Genomic DNA, 19,857 nt, shown 5'->3' with positions numbered 1-19,857 from the left:
CGGAGACGGAGATGGGAATGAAAAAAATCTCTGCAATCGGGGACAGGTCGGGGATGGGGATACATATATCTCCTCCCCGCCTCGCCCTTATCCCATCCCTTTATATTAATATATTTATTTAAAATACTAATATATTTTTTATAGTTTTTAATTATTTATGTTTTTCAAATTTATTTAGGTTTTTGTTGTATATATTAAAGTAGTTAATATATTATATTTGTGATATTTGAAATAGTGATTTTAATTTTATTTAATTATATTATTTAATATATTTATATTGTGTTTAGAAGGTAAAAAATAATTTTTTTTTTCTGGGTACGGAGAGGAAATTTTTTCTCACGGGAATGGAGAAGGGATGGGGAGAGAATTTTTCTCTGTGGAAATGAAACGGGGAATCATTTTCATCCCCATAGTGGGGACGGAGATTGATATCTCCTACGGGGACGGGGACGAGGATTGAGATCTCCTCCCCGCCCTCCCAGTTGCCATCCCTAATTTTAACTTGAAATCCTTTTTCAACCAATTAATACATAAATCGCATTTTCCACCCAATTGTTAAGGTGGCTAACCAGAAATTCAACCCTGACACAATGCAAATCTGAAATTACCATATTATCTCAATATTTAAAAGTCTCCCTCATTCCCATTCTTCTTAAGCTTCCTCATTTCTCTTGGTCATTTCTTTCTCTTTCTTACTCTCTTCTTCTTTGATTTTCTTTATTTCCTCTTTTTCATTCTTTTGGCTTTCATTTATCTTTTTCTCTACTTTAGGCCTTTGCAACGGCTAGATCTTATCATCACTAGACGTTATCACAAGTTGAAGATTATAAAAGACTATTAGGGAAGAAAAGAAACAAGGTTCGCGATCAAATTAGAAAAGATCAAAGTTTAGCATAATGTTATTTTTCAAAACTTTGAAGAAGCATTAGATCTTTTTGGACAAATGCAATGGAAGGTGAAATTACTTACGAAAGTTTTGTTTAATTGTGGTTTATTGTAAGGGCCCTAATAGAATAAAAAAAGGAAAGAAATAGTGTTTAGTTAGAATTTGTCCATGAAAGCCGAAATAAGTTGAGGGCTTTGTGATTGTAGAAAGTACTATTTCAAAAACGTCCCATTTTAGGTTTCAAAAGAAAATTGTTTATGATGAAAGATTTCAACAATTCATGGCTATCACTCTCTTTGCAAGGAACAAGAGGGGGCCAAAATTGGTTGTTGCCACAACCAGTGCAAGATTGTATCGTCTTTTACATCCAACAACTTTTCCTTCTTTGGGATTTTAGAAGTTTGCTTGAAAGCCTTTGCATGCATGTTCCTTCACAATTTGATATCAAATGTTCCTAAAACTCACGTTGATCTTGCTACAACTTTTATTTCTTCTCTATTTCCCTTGTAACTATGGCTTGTTAATAAAATTAATTTCACTAACGGAGAAAAAAAGATGTGATAAAATTTTATTTTTTTATTTTTTTTAAAAGAAAATTTTACTCTTAATTCTAACAGATAATTTTAATAAAATAGTAAGTATTTGAGTTTTCGAAATTTAATAGGTAAGAGTTTAGAAGGTTATATTAAACCTTGGGTGCGGACAAATCTATTGACCCTTTTTTTTTTCTATACATATTTTTAAGTAACCTATAGTTTTACAAACTATAAATTGAAATTATAAAATAAATATTGAATTAGTGTGATACAAAAATAAATTGAAAGCTTACTAACTTGACCATTCATAAAAAGATGATAACATTATATAAGCAAATTAACGTAGACGCAACACGGGGGACCCATGATGCATGAGCTGTTGTTTTCCCTAATTTCTACAACTGCTGGTGACTTGTTGCTCTCAATCTAACAACCTTTCATGCTCACAGGTTATCTGATTAATCAGCTTCTTCGTTCATTGCTGGCTAACATTAACACTTGGTGAAAGGAATATGTTCATTGTAACAGCGCCAAATTTGTATATATGACATCCTACGTATCCATCAATTGTTCAACAATATAGAAAAATCTCCTATATAAGGACAACGATATTTTTTTCTTATTCTCTCTCGTGTCCACAAGGATAAGCTATCGTTTTCTACTAAGTTGGATTTTTCTTTTTCTTTTTTTGGAGAAATAAAGAAATTCTATGAAAGGAATATAGTACAAAAATACTAGACGGCCAAGAAACATTCATTTAAATAGACAGTTTTTCATTGCACGGCAAAGCCACTGAAGTGGTCTATTGACGATGAATCTGCAGATCTATATACGTATCTTCATTTAATACTTGTAAGACAAATACGTTAATTCATTTTTGGGTTTAATAGGAAGATAGTTAATTCTATGAGCATCCTTGTTTTCTGGAGATGCTAATAATATTACATGGTTTGATCTCACTAATCCACCTTTGATATTTTCATTCTTTTCCGCAAACGAGGTAGGGTGTGAGAAGTGGCTAGGAGAAACAGCTACTTCAGCAAACAAAGCAAGCAGTTTTCAGCTACCTAGAAGAATAACCAAGACTCAGAGCTTCAGCTTTATTGAATCCATCATAAAAACAAGCATTTCTTTGTCAAATATATGTTTGTCCCAGAACAGAAATTTTGTACTGTAAGCGTAGAAGTTCTCTTTCGATGTTCGTTGGCTAGTCACCAGGTGGAAACTCTGCTCAAGAAATCGATATTTACAACAACTAACATTTTTCATCTGCCTAGCTATGTATGTACATTGTGTTTGTAGTCTTTCTTCATCACCAAATTGTTCAAGAAGTTTATTAGAAGCCAAAGTTTAAAATCTCTTCTACTTGATCTCAACATGACGGTGCGACCTCTTCTCTTTCTAACAGTAAAGGGATGGGCAGATCAAAAGAAGGTGCTGAAGACGGTGAGGAAGACTGGAAGTAAAGCGGAGCAGTGGCCATAACCTTACAACCCAGAATACCATAACTATTAATATCAACAACAGCAACACCAAAACTACTGCTATCAAAACCAAGTTGACGTTGCAGCTGCTGCAACTGTCTCTAACCAACACCATCTCTCTCAACACTTACCTTCTACTTGTACTTCATCTGGCAATTATTAGAAGCATGGTTATACTGCCAACGTTTATGGCTACTATCAACCCCCTCCTTATTCTCATATCATTAGTGACCGGGCTTCTGCCTTGTTCAGTAATGGCAATCCTAATGTGTGCTCCATTATCGATAAAACTACATAGGTAAACAAATTATATAAATTTATTAAGGCAATGTTTTTTGTCCTTTAATGCAAATTTTCATTTAGTTTTTATTGAGAAATAATATATATCAATTTTTTTGGGTATATAATTAATGTGTCATAATATGATTAAATATTATTTTATTTTTAATTCAAAATCACATAATTATATGATAATATGTCAACTATATACCCAAATATATATACATGATTTTTATTTATTTGATATAAATAAATCTTTTGTAATTGATAATTGATTAAAAAAAGAAAAAGAAAAGTTACGAGGTACAAGGGCCCAAAATGTAATGGGCCACAACCCTGTAGAATCTTAAAATTTGAACATGAAGTTAAATTCCCATCTCAAATCATGGCTCACTTTCAATTTAGTGAATAACATTTTCTCACACAAGCTTCGGCCTTAAAGCACTTTCTATTTTTAATTAATTTAAATAACATTTTTTTTCATCTAAAATCAACTATATATAATATTTTTAATCTAAAATTAAACTTTATTAATGAAATAAATAATAGAATTAGAAAGTGAAATTATTATTTTATCTTTATTATTTTATTTTTCAAAATTATCATATAATCTTTTATATTAAAAAATTAAAACAACCTTTTAAATATCTAAATTATATGAAAAGTCTCATATTTTTATTTTCTGTCATGTTATTCTTCTTTCTATGTTTCTATAGATAGTTGTGTTTTTGTCATATAATCATATGTTAATAAATAAACTGTAATTTTTGATAATATTGGGGTCACTTTGAAATTTTAGGAGGTTATTAGAATCTTAAAAAAACTTTCAGATTTTTTGAAATATTGATATGTTCTTTAATAGTTTTAAAAAAGATAATTACACTCAAAAAATTGAATAAAATATAACAAATAATGAGTGTAATCAATATATTATAACTATTAATATTATATATTAGTTTCAATATATATGAGATTTGAAAAAATTTTAAAATTTTATTTGTTAGTTTTTAACTTTTTTTAATATTAAATTATAATATTAAAACGTCTAAGTTTGATAAAAAAAAAAACTATTTTATTTTTAAATAAATTGACAATAAAATTATTATTTTATTCTTATACAATAATTATTTTTATTTTTTAAAATTAATAGATCATAAAATACTTATTAGTTTTTTAATAACTTTTTAATAAAAAAGTATATATTATATAATTAAAAATAAGAAAGTGTTTGAAAAATTAAAACGTGGTGGGAAAATTTTAATTACCCTTCCAATCATTACCCAGGATGGAATGATGGGTAGACGCGCTTTTATAACGTTGAAGTTGAATTATCTGGGATGCAGGATTCAAATTCAGGAGTTGGTAATTAGTATGACTGGTTGGCTTTGACGGCAAACAAATTATAGAGGTACAATCTTAATTGGAAAGGGAGTAACGTCTATTATATATATAATTTTATATATAAATAATAATATATTATTAAATAATTTAATAATTTTAAATTAAAAATATAATAATATTTAATAATATAATAATATATCGTTATTTATATATAAAATTATATATATAATTTAATTATTGAAATAAAAATAAAAAATAATATTATATATAATTTTGTATATAAATATTGATATATTATTATATAATTAATTAATTTTGAATTATAAATAAAAATTTATTTAATTATATTAATATTTATTTTTAAAATTATGTATATTATTTGGAGACATAATTTAGTTGAAATAGAAATGACGGGGGATGCCGTGGGAGAGAGCATTGAAGTCAGCCACTAATGTCGGAAAGCAGCATTATAAGCCGAAAAGTTTGAAACCCACAGCCGACTTCCACTCCCATTTCGGCTCGATGAGTTGAGAGGCGCCAGTCCTCTTTTACACTGACACGTTGTTTGCTTTGCGTGACCATTTGGGCGAACACGCGTCAGACCCAAGATTTCTTTTTCAAATTTCATACGTAAGCAATCTTTCTAAAATTATTAGCTTAAGAGAAGTATTTATTTTTCACCAATTATCATCTTAAATCTCAGCTGTAAGAAAGCTGTAACAGTCAAAGAGTTTTTCACATGTTGTGTCATGTCAATAAATCATTAATAAAATAAGCTTAATCTAGATTAACATCTAGAACGCCTGTTTTTTATGGTAGTCAATATTCCAGATAACTTCAATGGGACGGTAAACAGAAGGTCGAAATTGGTCCCTTTCAGTTAATCCAAAGTCTTCGCACAGTTGTATCTCTTACTCAGTACAAGCTGATTTATACAGTGGCATATTATGACAAGATGAGAGAGAAAAATCATGTGAACAGAATTTCATGGATACTTGCCGTAAGAGATAAGAACACGTTGACTAAACTATTAACAAAATCAACTGGATATTTTCAACGAACGCCGAATTCAAAGACCATCTAACAGCCAACACTTTCAATATAGAAGAGTCAGTTCAAATCTCCCTTTTTTTTGTATTTATGTGTTAGTTTTCTGTATTAAAATGCGCCTTTTAGTTAAACATCTCTCTCGTACTTTCATACTGCCTTTTCTGGTTTTCTCTTCATCTTTCTCAGTTAACATGCATGGTCATACAAGCTCGTATATATATATATATATATATATATATATATATATTGAACTTCCCATTCTGAATTTAAAGTAAAGCGATGTTCAAAGGTACAATTTGTTGAACTATGGATTTTTATATACATGGTTTACACTCGTATTCATCAACTTTCCTTTCTTTCAACGATACTTTACATGAAAAAAATACTTAAAAATGGAAAAAGGTATTCTCTTGTTTCGATGGTCAAGGATATATGTTCAGCTCCGATTGATTACCTAACCTCTTAAGTTTAAAGATTGTTTTGACTACTGTTTGAATCTAACTTCACCTACAACGTCCCTTTTTTGTTGTTTATTGTTCTTTTATCTGTGTGAAACTAACTTCTTTTTCTTTGAATTATGGGGTCGACCACTGTGGTTTAAGAACTCGTGTACTGAGTCTTACCAAACAAAAGCTGATAACATGGATTGTAGAAGGGTACTCTATGAACCGAGTGTTTTACTTTTCTTTTTCTTTTATAAAGAATATGGCATGCATATTTATAGCTCTATTTTATACTTCTGATTGTGAGCTCCAAGTGCCAACTGATCAAGAGAGATTCAAAAAGTTATAAATCTAGCATAAATGTCTCATATATAAGTACTTATACTCGAATTAAGAAACAAATTAGTTTTTTTTTCCTTACTTTCCACAACTCCATCCCTTTCGTTCCCCTTTATTAAGCTCTTTTATAATATTTTATGCTGTCCGCCAATATTGCCTATATTGTATGTAGAGTAGATAGTTTTCGATTTTCTTTTCTTTTTTTCTTTTTTTTGTGCGTGTGTTTGTAGATAGACAGATAGATAGAAAGATTTGAGAAATTTCATTGAATTAAAACAATACTTGATCTCAAAAAACTTAAAGAAAACTGCACGAGGAGGAAAAACAAAAAGAAAAAAAAAAAAAAAGCAAAGCAATGCATGCATAAGAAACCAGAATCATTTTGTTGTAAAAACCGTTACTAAAACAAACCTTCTCCATTATCTTGACTGATTATGACTAAAATCAAGGTTTCTAGGATCAGAACCCGATGAAGAACCTCCCGGTTGCATTGAAAATCTCATAAGATTATCCTGTTGCTGTTGTTGTTGTTGAGATGTACTTGAAGATGAAGATGAAGACGAACTAGTTGATAAAGTCCGCGATAAAAACCTTTGATTTCCACTGTAGAAACCAGGTGGGATAGCATAATTCAATTCACTATGGCCTCCTGGAAGAGCTTGCGAATAATGAAAAAGATTTGGGTATGTCTGTTGAGATACGAAGGGCGGAGGAGAAGGAGCTGCAGTAATAACTGGATTCGAAACTTGCGTACCCACCCCACGATGCGGTTGATGAATAGTGAGGTAACCTAATTCAGACCTCCCTTGAACTCTTTCTGGGAAGTTAAGTTTAGCTTTACTTCCTTTGAACCTCAGCGCCGCTTCATCGTAAGCAAGTGCAGCGGCTTCCGCCGTATCGAAAGTACCTAGCCATACCCTCGCCGCTTTCTTTGGATCTCGTATCTCCGCTGCCCATTTGCCCCAAGGTCTTTGTCTTACTCCTCTATAGTGTCTTCTCCTCACATTACCTTTTTACAACCATGTTAAAATTAATTTCGTTTAGCATATGTTTTTTCGCTTAAGTTTGTATGTAAATGAAATGAAAATCAAACTGCAATAGCACATTTTATGCTTCATTGTAGTAAAATGGATGAAAGTATGATTTAGAAAAATAAAATAATTAAGCATAGCCATTAATCTTGTGAGAAAACCAAACAAAACGAAGAAGCATACATACAGATTTGGTAATATGTATAATTTCAAGGCATCAGAGAAAGAGATCGATGAAACATAAACCATTACAACTATATAGATATTCAAAGCCACAGCATCATTTAATTTATATTTAGAACTTAATCAGCAAATAAAGAAGGTGAAGCGGAAGAAATCATGAGTTTGAAACGCTCAAAATCATACGATAATCATAATCAATCTCTGGTGCCAACAGGTTAGAGGGGAAACAAAATAGTAAGAATTAATGAAATAATTAGTTATGTAGTAGTTACTTGTGTGTGTGTGTGTTTAAAATACCTTGATCTTGAGGTGCAGGTTGAGATTGATCTTGTTGAGTCGCGTTGAAGTAAGAGGTGGTTAAAGGGTTTTGATTAAATTGATGAAGAGGGTTGGTTTCGGTACTTCCAATGACTTGAGCAAGGGCTGAGACCATAGCCGAATTATCCTGCTGGGATCTAGCTGAGTAGACTGGGAATATGAGATCTTCCTCCTTTTCCTGCGATTCATCGGATGGAAGGGCCCTTTTCCCATGTCTTGGATCCACTTTATTCCTTTGTTCTTACACCGTCGACAGTTTTGCTATGGCTACAACTTCTATATATATATAATTTTCACGAGTGACTCAGGAATGAAGTAAGTGTAGAAGAACGAGGATAATATAGGGGAAGAAGATAGGGTTTTTGTGTAGCAATTAGCTACACATCAGGAATTTACACATGCCTGGTTCAGTGTGAACAGAAAACAAGAAAAGTTTTCAACAATTATACCATATAAATAAAAATTTTCCCTTTTTTGTTGAGAGTAGAATGTAAAATAGTAGGCCAAAGGACTTATTCACACCCCAGGCATCATGTTTTCCTAAATATTCGTCAGCTAAATTCACTTATTTATAGGAGTTAAGTCTATTAGTTTTAAAAATAAAATTATTATTTCATATGTAATATTAAAAATAAACTAAAATCTAATTTTCTTCTCCCCCTAAACTCTAAAAACTAAAAATTTATCTTTTAGGTCAAGTTTTAAACCCCCCCCCCCCCCCACAAGGGTTTAGTTTTTAATATCTGACATCATTATCGACGACGAAAAGTCTTTGACATATCACCATACTCCAATGGTGTCTCTCCTCTCCTCTAAAACTCCAGCCGATGAAAATCTAGTTTTCCCAGATAAAAACAAGATCTTCGTCGATCGAAGTTCTAGAGAAAGGGAAAGAAATCGTCAGATCATGATGATACATTGAAGACTTTTTTTTGCCAATGATGGTATCGGATTTAGTATCAGAGATTGAAAACTAAACCCTGAGAGAAAATGTCATTTTTTGAAATTTTGCCTAGGGGACAAACTATTAGTTTTTAAGGTTTAGAGGGGGAAAATGAGATTAAACTTTAAAGGATTAGAATTTCATTAACTTTAATTGTTCATAGGTGGGTATTTGAAATTTTTAAAATTAAAAAGTGAAAACTTGGGAAAATATGATACTTTGGGTGGGAATAAGTCCTTTGGCCAAAATAGTATTATAAAATTGGGATGAGACCCTTTTTTTGATAAAAGAATTAATTGTGTAAAATTAAAAAGGCCAAAAGACTTATTCTTAGCCAAGTTTTAGTTTATTCCCAAACACACACCCACAGGGTTTGAAATCATTAATTATAAGAGGTAAAATTATTATTTGATCATTAAACCCTAAAAAATTATATCATATTTTCCTTTTGATTTGGAAAACTAATAATTTTTCTTATAATTAAGTTTTAAAAAATTCATTTTTTGTTACTAGGGTTTTTCTTCTTTCTCTGACAATCGGAATCTATTCTCATCGTCTATTGACCTTCCTACCATTTTTTTCTCCTGTAGTCAGAGCTTTCTATCTTAACAAAGTCGTTGGACGAAAATGAACCATTTTTATCTAACGAAAAGGATTCATCTTTGACCAGCCGTAGAGACAATATATCGACATAAGACAATCAAAGATCGATTGTCTTCATCCAACCTATCTTTGTCTCTTCTTCGGACGAAAATGTCTTCGTCCTCATCCAACCAAAAAGACAATTGTCAAGCATCGACCGAAACAAAGATTGTCACCAAAGGAGAAAAAAATTATGGAAGAAAATGTAACTTTTTAAACTTTAGGTAAAAGAAATTATTAGTTTTTAAACTGTAAGTGAAAGAAATTGCCATGATATAAAATTTTAATTTTTTAATTTTATATTAAATAATGATTTTATCTTTAATCATAATAAAAAATTTTAACTGATGGAAGAATATTTTGGTAAAAATAAGTCTTTTGGCCAAATAAAAATGTAGTGAATGATTAGCTTTAGGAAAATATTACCATCTTCAATGATATATAGACATATATATATATATATATATATATATATATATATATATATATATATATAAGAAAATAATAGTAAACAATATAAATGGTGAAATTTTAAATTCGAGTTTTTGTCACATTTATAAACTCTAATTTATTTGATATAATAATTATTGATGTAATCACTGTATTTTCAAATTTATCTGAACGGATTCTAATTAAAATAAATAAAATATGAAATCATGGTTTAACAATTCATTAGGGTCCAATTAGGTTAGTCTTCTATTCAAGAATGATCACATATTATTTTCAAACTCATAATAAATTCATTGCCAACCCATGTTAAATTCATTGATTTTCAACCACTTATAAATTAGTTAGCTTCCAATTAAGCTGAGCTAGCCATTCAAACTAACTAATTTACACAGAACAAGTTGACAAACATAATGATAACTGTACAACATTGTCATAATAAATTATTGTCTGATTTCTTTTGTACATTTCAATGGTACTTACTTCTGATGCAAATCTTGATATATGAAGTTGAAGTCAGAACCCTTTAAGAAGGAAATAATTTGGAAATTATAGAGTTATATATGAACTAAGTATAGCCATATTAATATGGGATGTATAGAGTTGGCCAACACATGCATAAATGTTGCGGCACATTAATGCAATGCTCCAACCTTGGAAATATGAGGATAAGAGCAGTATAAATTCACCAATGGTTCATTATTATTTTACAGAAACTACCAAAGAAAACAAAAATTCAGCAAACTTTTTCTTAGGAGACCTGAAGTGTGAAATCTGACGCCTTCATTGAGATTGAGAATTAAGAAAGATGGACATGGATGGACCCTCTGGTCGTGCATTCACCCATCAATAACCTATGTACTCTCACTTAAAAATAAAAATAAAATATCATAATGATTACAAAATTAAAATAATAACATATCATTATATAATTAAATTATTTTGAATTAAAGATAAAATAATATAATAATTTATTACTATTTATACTTATTATTTGTTCATAAATCTATAAGAATAAAGAATTTTGAAAATAGCATCCAATAATGTTTAATGTTATGAGTATATGTTTTTAAATACATAATTAAAAATATTAATAACGTGTTATCATGTGATTAAATATTACTTTATCATTAATTCAAAATCATTTAATTATATTATAACATATTATTTATATACTCAAAAAGTGTGAAAAAGAAGGATTTGAGTTTAAATTTAAAAAAAAAATGTTGAGATATCAAATTTGTATTAGAATGAATAAAGATGAGGGTTGTTTTGAATGAAAAGAATGGGTAACATGACTCCATATAAAATGACACCTTGATTTCTTGAGCCTAGTAAATTGGCTCCACAACTTCTGCTGCATTAAGCTCAAATACATGAGATATATAGTTGAAAGTGAAATCCTTACAACAAAACCGCAAAAACAAGGTTCAGAGAAATGAAGATTCCGCCATTCCTTGTAAACAGGAGAAGACAATATATTTGTTGCTCAACTGTAAGTCTATACGGGCCTCCAATTGATACTGCTGTTGGTCCCAAATCCCAATTCCAGAAATAGATATACGTGTGAGTCCCGCAGGCAGGGTAAACTAGTACTCCAACACTTCTGAAAATGGCAACAAATTATGCGCCCAACTGGAGCTGATTGGTGGCAACCTTTTGTCTGCTGCTTGATTAGTTTTTGATCAAATGGGATAACCAAAATGCAGATGTTTTCCAGATAGACAAGGTGCGGTACAAACTTACCTTTCTGACTAAGAACTTGGCCTGATGACCATGGTGTGGCATTGGCATGGTGACAGAAAGGGAAACTTTTGGCATGAAAATCAATGATAGAAACTTAAATTTCAGTATGTACACTGTTTATACAATTCAAAAACTTGGTTGGATATCTTGGCTCCGCATGTAGGTTAAAAACTGAGTTGGCAACTCTGCTAAGAGTGCTTGAACAACGGAAACCTCTCCACCTGCAAATGAACCATATAATTACCACCAACCCAAATTAAATAGCAAACAGTCTATAGAGTTGGCTATTTGATATAAACATTGTCTTACTCTGTACATCCTTTAGAGGAATGAATTGGACTATATCACGAGAAGCAACACGCCCAGTTGAACTCTCAAGTCTCTCTCCTTTATCTGCATCTAAAATCTGCATGAAAGATATTATTCCCAATGTGGAGAAACCCCTACTTGAACACCAACAATTCAGAAACAGCAATAGTACACATCAATCAAGAAATATCCTTGCCAGATGGATGGGACAATAATAAGATACCTCCATTTCTTTGAAGTCAGCACCTCCTACTCCCACAATAAGGATTGACAATGGTAGGTCAGATGCTTTCACTAGAGCATCCTTGGTTTCTTGGAGATCTGTTACTACTCCATCCTATAACATCAACAAATCAGAGCAAAGCAAGAGTAGAATGGAAGAAAAACAACTATAACCACAAAAGACAAAATGATTTCTTTTTGTCAAAACAATAGCATAATTTGTTCTGATAGATTGGAAAAGAAGAATAGACAAGTATAAAATTAATGAATAGCAATTAAGATTACCAATCAATAGACGCATGTTACCCATAAAAGCATTTACATAAAGTAAATTCAATCTGGATTTCTAGGTCCCAATCTCACCGTGATTATCAACAAAACAAAGTATTTTCGCCCACGATTGGCAAGAGATTGGCCAGCAATTTGTGCAGCTTGGCTAATGACAGGTCCAAAAAGTGTTGGCCCAGCAAGAGATACATTAAAGAGGGCACTTGTATATGCCATCATAATTCCATGGATTCCTTCCACCTGAGAGAAATTGATTTATATCACCTTAATATTGAGGCAACCACCTAAGAGTAAAAGATAAGGTCATCCAAATAATGAGAAGAAGTTTATGTTTTGCAACCGTTTCACCTCACAGTATGTACTGCTTCCATTTAAGTTGAAGCAATGAGAAACTGGACCATCGATTGGCCGTGCCCCAAAACCCCAAGAAGGAAAGTGTTTATCTGTATCATAAAATTGCAAAACCTCTCCAACTTCTAAGATTGCCTGGAAAAAGAAATACATGGTGTTTGGGTGGAATTACTCACGATAGAAATTTATACAAAATACGAACAAAGAAGCTTGTTCTCACCCTCTGATACGCATTTGGCCTTCCAGAGGGATCAATATAATGCAAGGAATCAGGGAGGCGGGGATTTCCATTTGAAGCTGATAGACAAAGAATGACAATTAGTCTGAATGAAATTTTGCAGAACCTAAAACCAACAAATTCACTAAACAATTCATTTGTAAATTATCAGTTCAAATAAAGTTTAGAGATGAAATGGTAAAAAGAACCAACAAAAGTTGACTGTAAAAATAGGAATTATGCTTCAAAAGAAAATTGTTGAAAATGACTCAAAGAAGAATTAAAAATAATTGTAAATAATACGATAAATGTTTTTTTTTTTTTTTTTTTAAAAACCTCAAGTTAAAAGATGCTAAGTTAAATAACATAGCACATAGGGTATGTGTAGTTCAGGAAATTTTTTATTACCAAAAATGAAAAATTACTATAAAAATAGATTACCAATAATATTAATAAGTATAAAATATTACTATGTTTGGCAAAACTGATATATATAAATAATTATTATGTTTAGTTGATAATAATAAATGAATGTTAAGATATTATTTTATTTAAATACTCTTAAATGATTATTGGATATAAATTAATATTATGTTTAATTAAACAAACATGTCTTATATTAAAATATTTATTTTGTGTATTTTCTAAAATATTCTCCATGTTAATAATATATTAAGATTTTTTTCACGTTACTAAATTATTAAATTAATTAATCAAATCATTTTTTAAAATTGTCATCTTATTGTCTATATATTTTTTCTAAAATATTTTTCATATTACTTGTTATTTTAATTGAAAATGAAGTATTTTGTTCTAAAAATTTAATAAAGATTAAATTGCAATAAAACTAATATTACCTTGGTAATCTTTTCATTACTAAAGTAGAGTTAGTAATCAAATTGTCATATAAATCACCTATCACATCACTCTTGCTAATAGAAGATTATTGAAATTTTTTATTAACTGACGAGTCAAATAAGGTAATGTCTGTAATAAATTATAGAGTACTAGAGTAATCAAAGATTACACCGGACCAAATGCCCCCTTAGGAAACATATATCGGATGGGTCTATTGCTGGATACTCATGGTATCAAACTAGAGGTTAAAACATATAGGAACCTTTTTCTTCTGGCTACAAAATTTTTAATTGTAATAGGGATGTTAATTATAGATAGTATAAGCACTGTTATAGCTTAAGAAGTATCAGGTGTGCGAATACATATACAAAATGTTAATTAAACTGAGCATAGCCATAAATAAAGGGAAGACAAGAAAGTGTATTTACATAAAAAATAAATGAAGACCTAAATTGTCAAGAATTGATTCTCCAGAATTTATAAATTGGGAAATTAAGCAGTTTCGTGCTTCCTAAAATTAGTTAAATGTGTAGACACATACCTGTGAAATCAACAGCCACCAAGAAATTCAGTTCAAAACCCCCAGCGAAGTAATCAAGGAAAGTATATTGAACACACTCTGAAAACTTATCCACAAATAGCTGGCTCTTCAGAACCTGCAATGGAAGTCAAAAAGTTTTTTGAATAAAGGAAGACATACAACAGCAGTATGGGATTCAACCTGATCTAAAAAACTAACCTTGCTGTGGTAATTATGCCCAACTGCAGTTGGTAGAGACAAATATTCTCCTTGGCCATTAGAATGAAGCTTTTCCAAGTCTGATAGTGATTTCTCAACCTTGCTGGTAAAATAACAAAAAAATAAGCATAATCATTACTTTATTTATACAAATCTACAGAGAGAAAAGGAAAAAGATTAAAGATCTCCGATTACCCAATCAAATCATGCTTTCCATTATTATTGAAGTTAAAGCACTCTATTATTAATGGACTATCCTGCAATTTAATCCAAGCAGAAAAATTAGATAGCTAGTAATAAACAAACAAGGCAATGCATAATCTTACAGAGAAGTGTCTCAAAATGCATGCAATAACAACATTTGTACAAAATTATTGTCAGCAAAAATCTGCTGACTGTCACAATGCACTTCCATGATGACAGGAAAACTAATGTGAAACAATTAAAATTTTTAGGAATCTGATTCCAAAAAATCTGGGATTACAAATAAAATGCAACACATAATTTGACATGTAAAAGTAGCATATTCTTGACAGTAACTACTATCCTCCTTAAAAACCTCTATATCCAACCAAAACCGGCACCGCCAATGTAAACTCAATTTGAGAAAAAAAAATTAACTTATTACTACATAAATAATAAAAAGAAAAGCAAGCTATTATATATAGAAAATTTTAATTATTCTGACTGCAGGACGTCCTATTTCTCCCATTTTGCAGATTAGCAACCCACATGAAATCTTCCCAATACCTTGCTTCCAACTTGTTGAATATTCAAAAACACTGGTTTCCACACTGGTTTCATTTCATTCTTCAGACCTCTGTTTTACACACAGGGATTGGCATCCCACCTTCCATGATTTTTGATATCACAAGAAAGGGGTCCTGCAAAATATGTCAGATATGTACCCACAATATTATTAGAATGTCCCAAAATGTCAAATAAAAGAGAGAGAAATGAGAAATCAGCAACCATACATTCTTAGAGAAAAGATCCTTAGATTCCAAATCTGAACACCTTAATATCAACTCTGTTGTAGTCTTTGACTCTATGCATTCTTCAGCATGCACAGTAAGCTTTCCATAGTGTTGCGGACAGGTTGATGTGACAGAATCTTCTCTGCGCACAAGTTGTAAGGTCAGTGACCTGTTTGGTTTGGTGACAATCTATCAGAGAAAGGAGAATGTCGATGAGTATTTATGTATAATGAAATTTTGAATCAGCAGGATAACATTATAATTTTCAATGTTCAACTATACATTGAACAAAAAATTAAAGAAGCATGCCCCTACGTCATACCTCTGACAATGTACAAGTAGCCTCACCAAGAAATTGCTGTTCCTCCAACTTAAGCATCTGAATAAGTGGAATAACCTGTTATCTAGTGATATGCTAGAATGCACTTAAATGCAAGTGAATTGTAGAAAAAAAAAATCTCTTTCTTGTAAAGTATTCGTATAAAATAAGCATATAAATGAGAGTTAAAACAATAAATGAGTAGTACATTCAAAATACACAGAAATATTGAATTGTCTAAAGGGAATAGATGATTTCAAAAATTACAAATATGAACTTTGTTAATCATCAGTTTAACAAGATGAAAGAATAATTGAACTGTTAAACGGATAAATCTGGAAACTTCTTGCACACAAGAATTTAAGTCCAAAGTTTAAGAAAGGCATCCACACTAGGGAAGACTATATATAAACAGATTTTGAGCCATATCTTGACAAGCAAGATTAAAACTTATCATATTTTAGAACAAGTGTAGATTTGTTACTCAATGAATCTTACTAATAGAGTTGGCATGTGTTGCTAGATTATATATATTAATATATGTCAATCAAAATGATTTCTTGCTCTATAAAAATCAGAAAAAAATAAAACTAAAAATAGAAACAGCATTATAGGAGGAAAAAATTAGTTACCTTTACATCTGTGTTGTTAAACTGAGTGTCAACATCATATATACGAAATCTGTGACAGATAGTAGTTTCACAAATTAAAAGAAAATATAACCTATAAATATGTTTGGTCAATAAAAAATAGGGCTGAAAGCATTAGAACTTACTGTAAGGTTTGCACAACCTCGAATTGATATGTAATTGTATACTTTGTAATCCATGATGGACTTACAGAATTAAGGACTACTTCAGTACGGCACACTTCAATAACTGCTCCATCTCTAGCTTTTGTATAAACCACCAGCATGGGATCACTCTGAAGCAAGCAAATATAAATAGATGATAAGTTAAATCTTCTGAATAGGACAGAACATCTAATCAATCCAAAAGAGCAACACTGGAAAAAAAAATTTTGCTTTTAGGTCAAGAGGATCTGGCAAGAGTCCAAGACTGAGGTTTGAATTGACTGAGACAATTAATTAAAGTTGCAATGTTTGAGGAATTTGAACCCAAAAGCATACAAAAGTTAATCCAAAAGCTTAAGATCTTAATAAGGTTCCAACACTAATACTTTAAGTTTAAGAGATGGAAAGGTTGAATTTAGAAAATAGGATTTCAGGATTCAAAACAATGGGAAACCAGGTCAGGCCATGTGTGTTTAAATGTAGTTTGGAGAGTGCAATAAAGAAAATAAAGATGGAAAAAGGTTAATGAAATTGAAGAAAGCTGTCAGAATTTATCCAAAGGAACTAAATGGAATCAAATCTCATATATCAACTGTAACAATTATATATTCATGCTTCAAAAACGAATAGGACTTACAAAGAACTACTAAATTAAAGGACCAATTACAAGTAAGTACGTTATTGTATGAGCCAGAACTTACGTTTCTGGCTACCACTGAGAGTAATTGTTTTTTGTAATCAACCAACCTATTGATGAGGCATCAATTTGACACATGATGTGATTGAGTCAAAGCCCCGCAGATATTAGATGATAGAAGATTTCAAATTATCTACTTCTTTGATGGATAGATTATCGGCTTCATATAATTATCACTCCTGATTTATAAATAAAATAAAAGAATAAAAAAATAGAATTCTTCTAGTCTTTCTGGTGGCAAACCAGGTTCTATTACCAAACTGTAAAGATAGACAAACATATCAACCACCATCTCATTAGAAGAAAGAAGCAAATGCTGCAAAGACTCCAAGTGAATCCTTACATCAAGTACCTACAACTTCATAATGATGTTTCTCCTTTAAATTCAGGCAATAGAGATCATATGCCCAAAATGATGGTCAGTTTTCATATCTATATCATTACAAATTGATATCTATATCATCACAAATTGATATAGGTTTCAGCTCTTACAAATTAAAGGCAACAGTTAAATAGCTTAAAAATAGCTCAAACCGATAGCAATGTATTATGATGTCAACTATCTTCAGAGATTATCAATACACAATCTGCACACTGCTGCTGACACAAACAATTCTTAGAAAATCATCCCATAGCTGACACAATTGTTGAGGTACTGCCAACCGCAAGAACTCACAACTAAACAAATCATCTTCAAAACAATCAATTTGTATACCTGGATCAATAAAGCACTATGCTCCATTCCACTTGCAATTTACAAAACAAGAAATTCTCCAATTTCATGTATGCTTCATTTCCACTAGCATATTCCTTAATTAACTAACACTGGATCAGATTGATAATATATGATATTTCTATTAAAACTCTAGTTTGGTTTCAAATAGCACCTGTATATCAAAATTTAAAATAAAGATTACATTAAAAAAAATATTAAACAAACAAACCTTGGAGAGCACATCTCGGTCGCGCAAGTCACTAGCCGAAAATGATAACTGCAAAAGCATTATTAATGCATATTAATAAAAGATCAGCATAAACTGATCACATTCTTTTCTAGTAATAGTTTACAAATCTTCACAAAAATTACTACCAACTATTCCATATGCCAATTCAAAACGGCAAAATAAATCATAAAACGGTTTTAGAATGGAAACCCCATTGGTTAGTTTTAAAATGCGAGTGAAAACAAGAATGTAAGTACAAATTTAGATGAGATTTGAGTAACCTCGATCTGAGAGTAGAGTCGCAGGAAGCCCCGAGACTTGAGGAATAAGTCAACGACTTGGTTTGAAGCCCCGGCGCTGGTGGTAGCGGCAGTTGCGCCGACAGCAGTCATAGCGCTGCCGTTGTCGGAAAAGCAATTGCCCATAAATTATTGCGGTTAGCTGATGAGAAGAAATTGCAATGAAAAAAGGGACTAGTAAGAGCTTATAGTTGCCAAGGAGCCCCGTTTCAAAAACATTGAAATGAAAATTGAAAATCAAAGAAAACGTGTGAAAGTGAGAGACAATCAAACTCAGGATTGAATAATTAATCTATCGACTTCTTATCGACCCCAATCTGTCACTTTTAACGAACTCTCGCACCAAAAGAAAGCAGACCCTTTTATAATCAAAACAAACCGCGTTTTGGTCGAAGACGCGTTTATTAGGAAAATTGGGATCCTCTGCAAAGTAGTCAATGAGCAGTTATATGTGAGCATCAGAGTTCGTGATATATGGTTAACTTAGAGTAGAAGTAGTGTAAATATGATAGAATAAGCACAAGCAAAAGAATCCAAGGATTGGAAGGTGATGTTTTGAAATTGAAAATGACAAAGCATATAAGTAAAGGAGTACTAAGTAAAATTGAGGGTCCCCAACCAACCACAATTAAATTATAGAGAAAAAGTGAAAGACCCACGATCTTTCAAGTAAAAGCAGGGCCTTCATCTTGTAAAAGTAAAACCAACATAGATACTAAAGCAGAAGCCCATGCATGTCTGCTGCTAAGAAAGCGCATAATGGGATTTTATTGGCTGCTTTTACGCACAAGCAAGGCACAATAACTATACACCATTTATGTCTTTACTTTGTAATCGCAATATTGTGTTGTGTTAGTCTTCAATCACAAGCATTGATCATGGCAGAAAATACTGACTGTTTTTTGTCTTGGCCCACTTCGCCATTAAATATATAATTTATGGTGAATAGATTCTAGCAAGGCAGTCATAGATTCTCTTCATTTCACGTATAAAATCATTTCTCTATATATTAGAAGGTGGAACTGAATTGGATGCCTATACGCGTAAAAATTGTAATGGGACTCAACGACTCAACGAGCACCAGGGTCAACCACTAGAATGGTGGTGGGGTTCACTCAGATTTTATTTTCATTACATTAAATGGGTGCATGGTCGCAAATCTTAAGGCTGGAGGTG

At 31.3% G+C, this 19,857-nt stretch overlaps 2 protein-coding genes across 2 annotated transcripts; both read right to left on the bottom strand.

Moving 5' to 3' along the window:
* Positions 1–6,597: 6,597 nt before the first annotated feature.
* LOC123224096 (ethylene-responsive transcription factor ERF113-like) lies at positions 6,598–8,330 on the bottom strand. Its single transcript, XM_044647624.1, has 2 exons — positions 7,870–8,330; positions 6,598–7,367 (listed from the first exon to the last, which is right to left on the bottom strand). The coding sequence occupies exons 1-2, from the start codon at positions 8,003–8,005 to the stop codon at positions 6,778–6,780; spliced, it is 726 nt and encodes a 241-aa protein (XP_044503559.1). The 5' UTR covers positions 8,006–8,330; the 3' UTR covers positions 6,598–6,777.
* A 2,895-nt stretch (positions 8,331–11,225) lies between these two features.
* LOC123223061 (protein BONZAI 2) lies at positions 11,226–19,299 on the bottom strand. Its single transcript, XM_044646125.1, is given in 18 exon segments — positions 11,226–11,889; positions 11,978–12,074; positions 12,201–12,314; positions 12,563–12,727; positions 12,836–12,973; positions 13,059–13,135; positions 14,455–14,569; positions 14,653–14,755; positions 14,848–14,909; positions 15,403–15,470; positions 15,473–15,536; positions 15,630–15,818; positions 15,952–16,008; positions 16,581–16,629; positions 16,724–16,872; positions 18,383–18,430; positions 18,664–18,823; positions 18,947–19,299. Coding segments are annotated over 17 exon segments (1,734 nt in total). The 5' UTR covers positions 18,808–18,823; positions 18,947–19,299; the 3' UTR covers positions 11,226–11,794.
* Between the last annotated feature and the right edge of the window lie 558 nt (positions 19,300–19,857).

This window comes from Mangifera indica, chromosome 8, assembly GCF_011075055.1.
Source record: "Mangifera indica cultivar Alphonso chromosome 8, CATAS_Mindica_2.1, whole genome shotgun sequence".
In the NCBI taxonomy this organism is placed as follows: Eukaryota; Viridiplantae; Streptophyta; class Magnoliopsida; order Sapindales; family Anacardiaceae; genus Mangifera; species Mangifera indica.
Note: the sequence above shows the minus strand (reverse complement) of the source record. Positions and strands in the feature narration are given on the sequence as shown.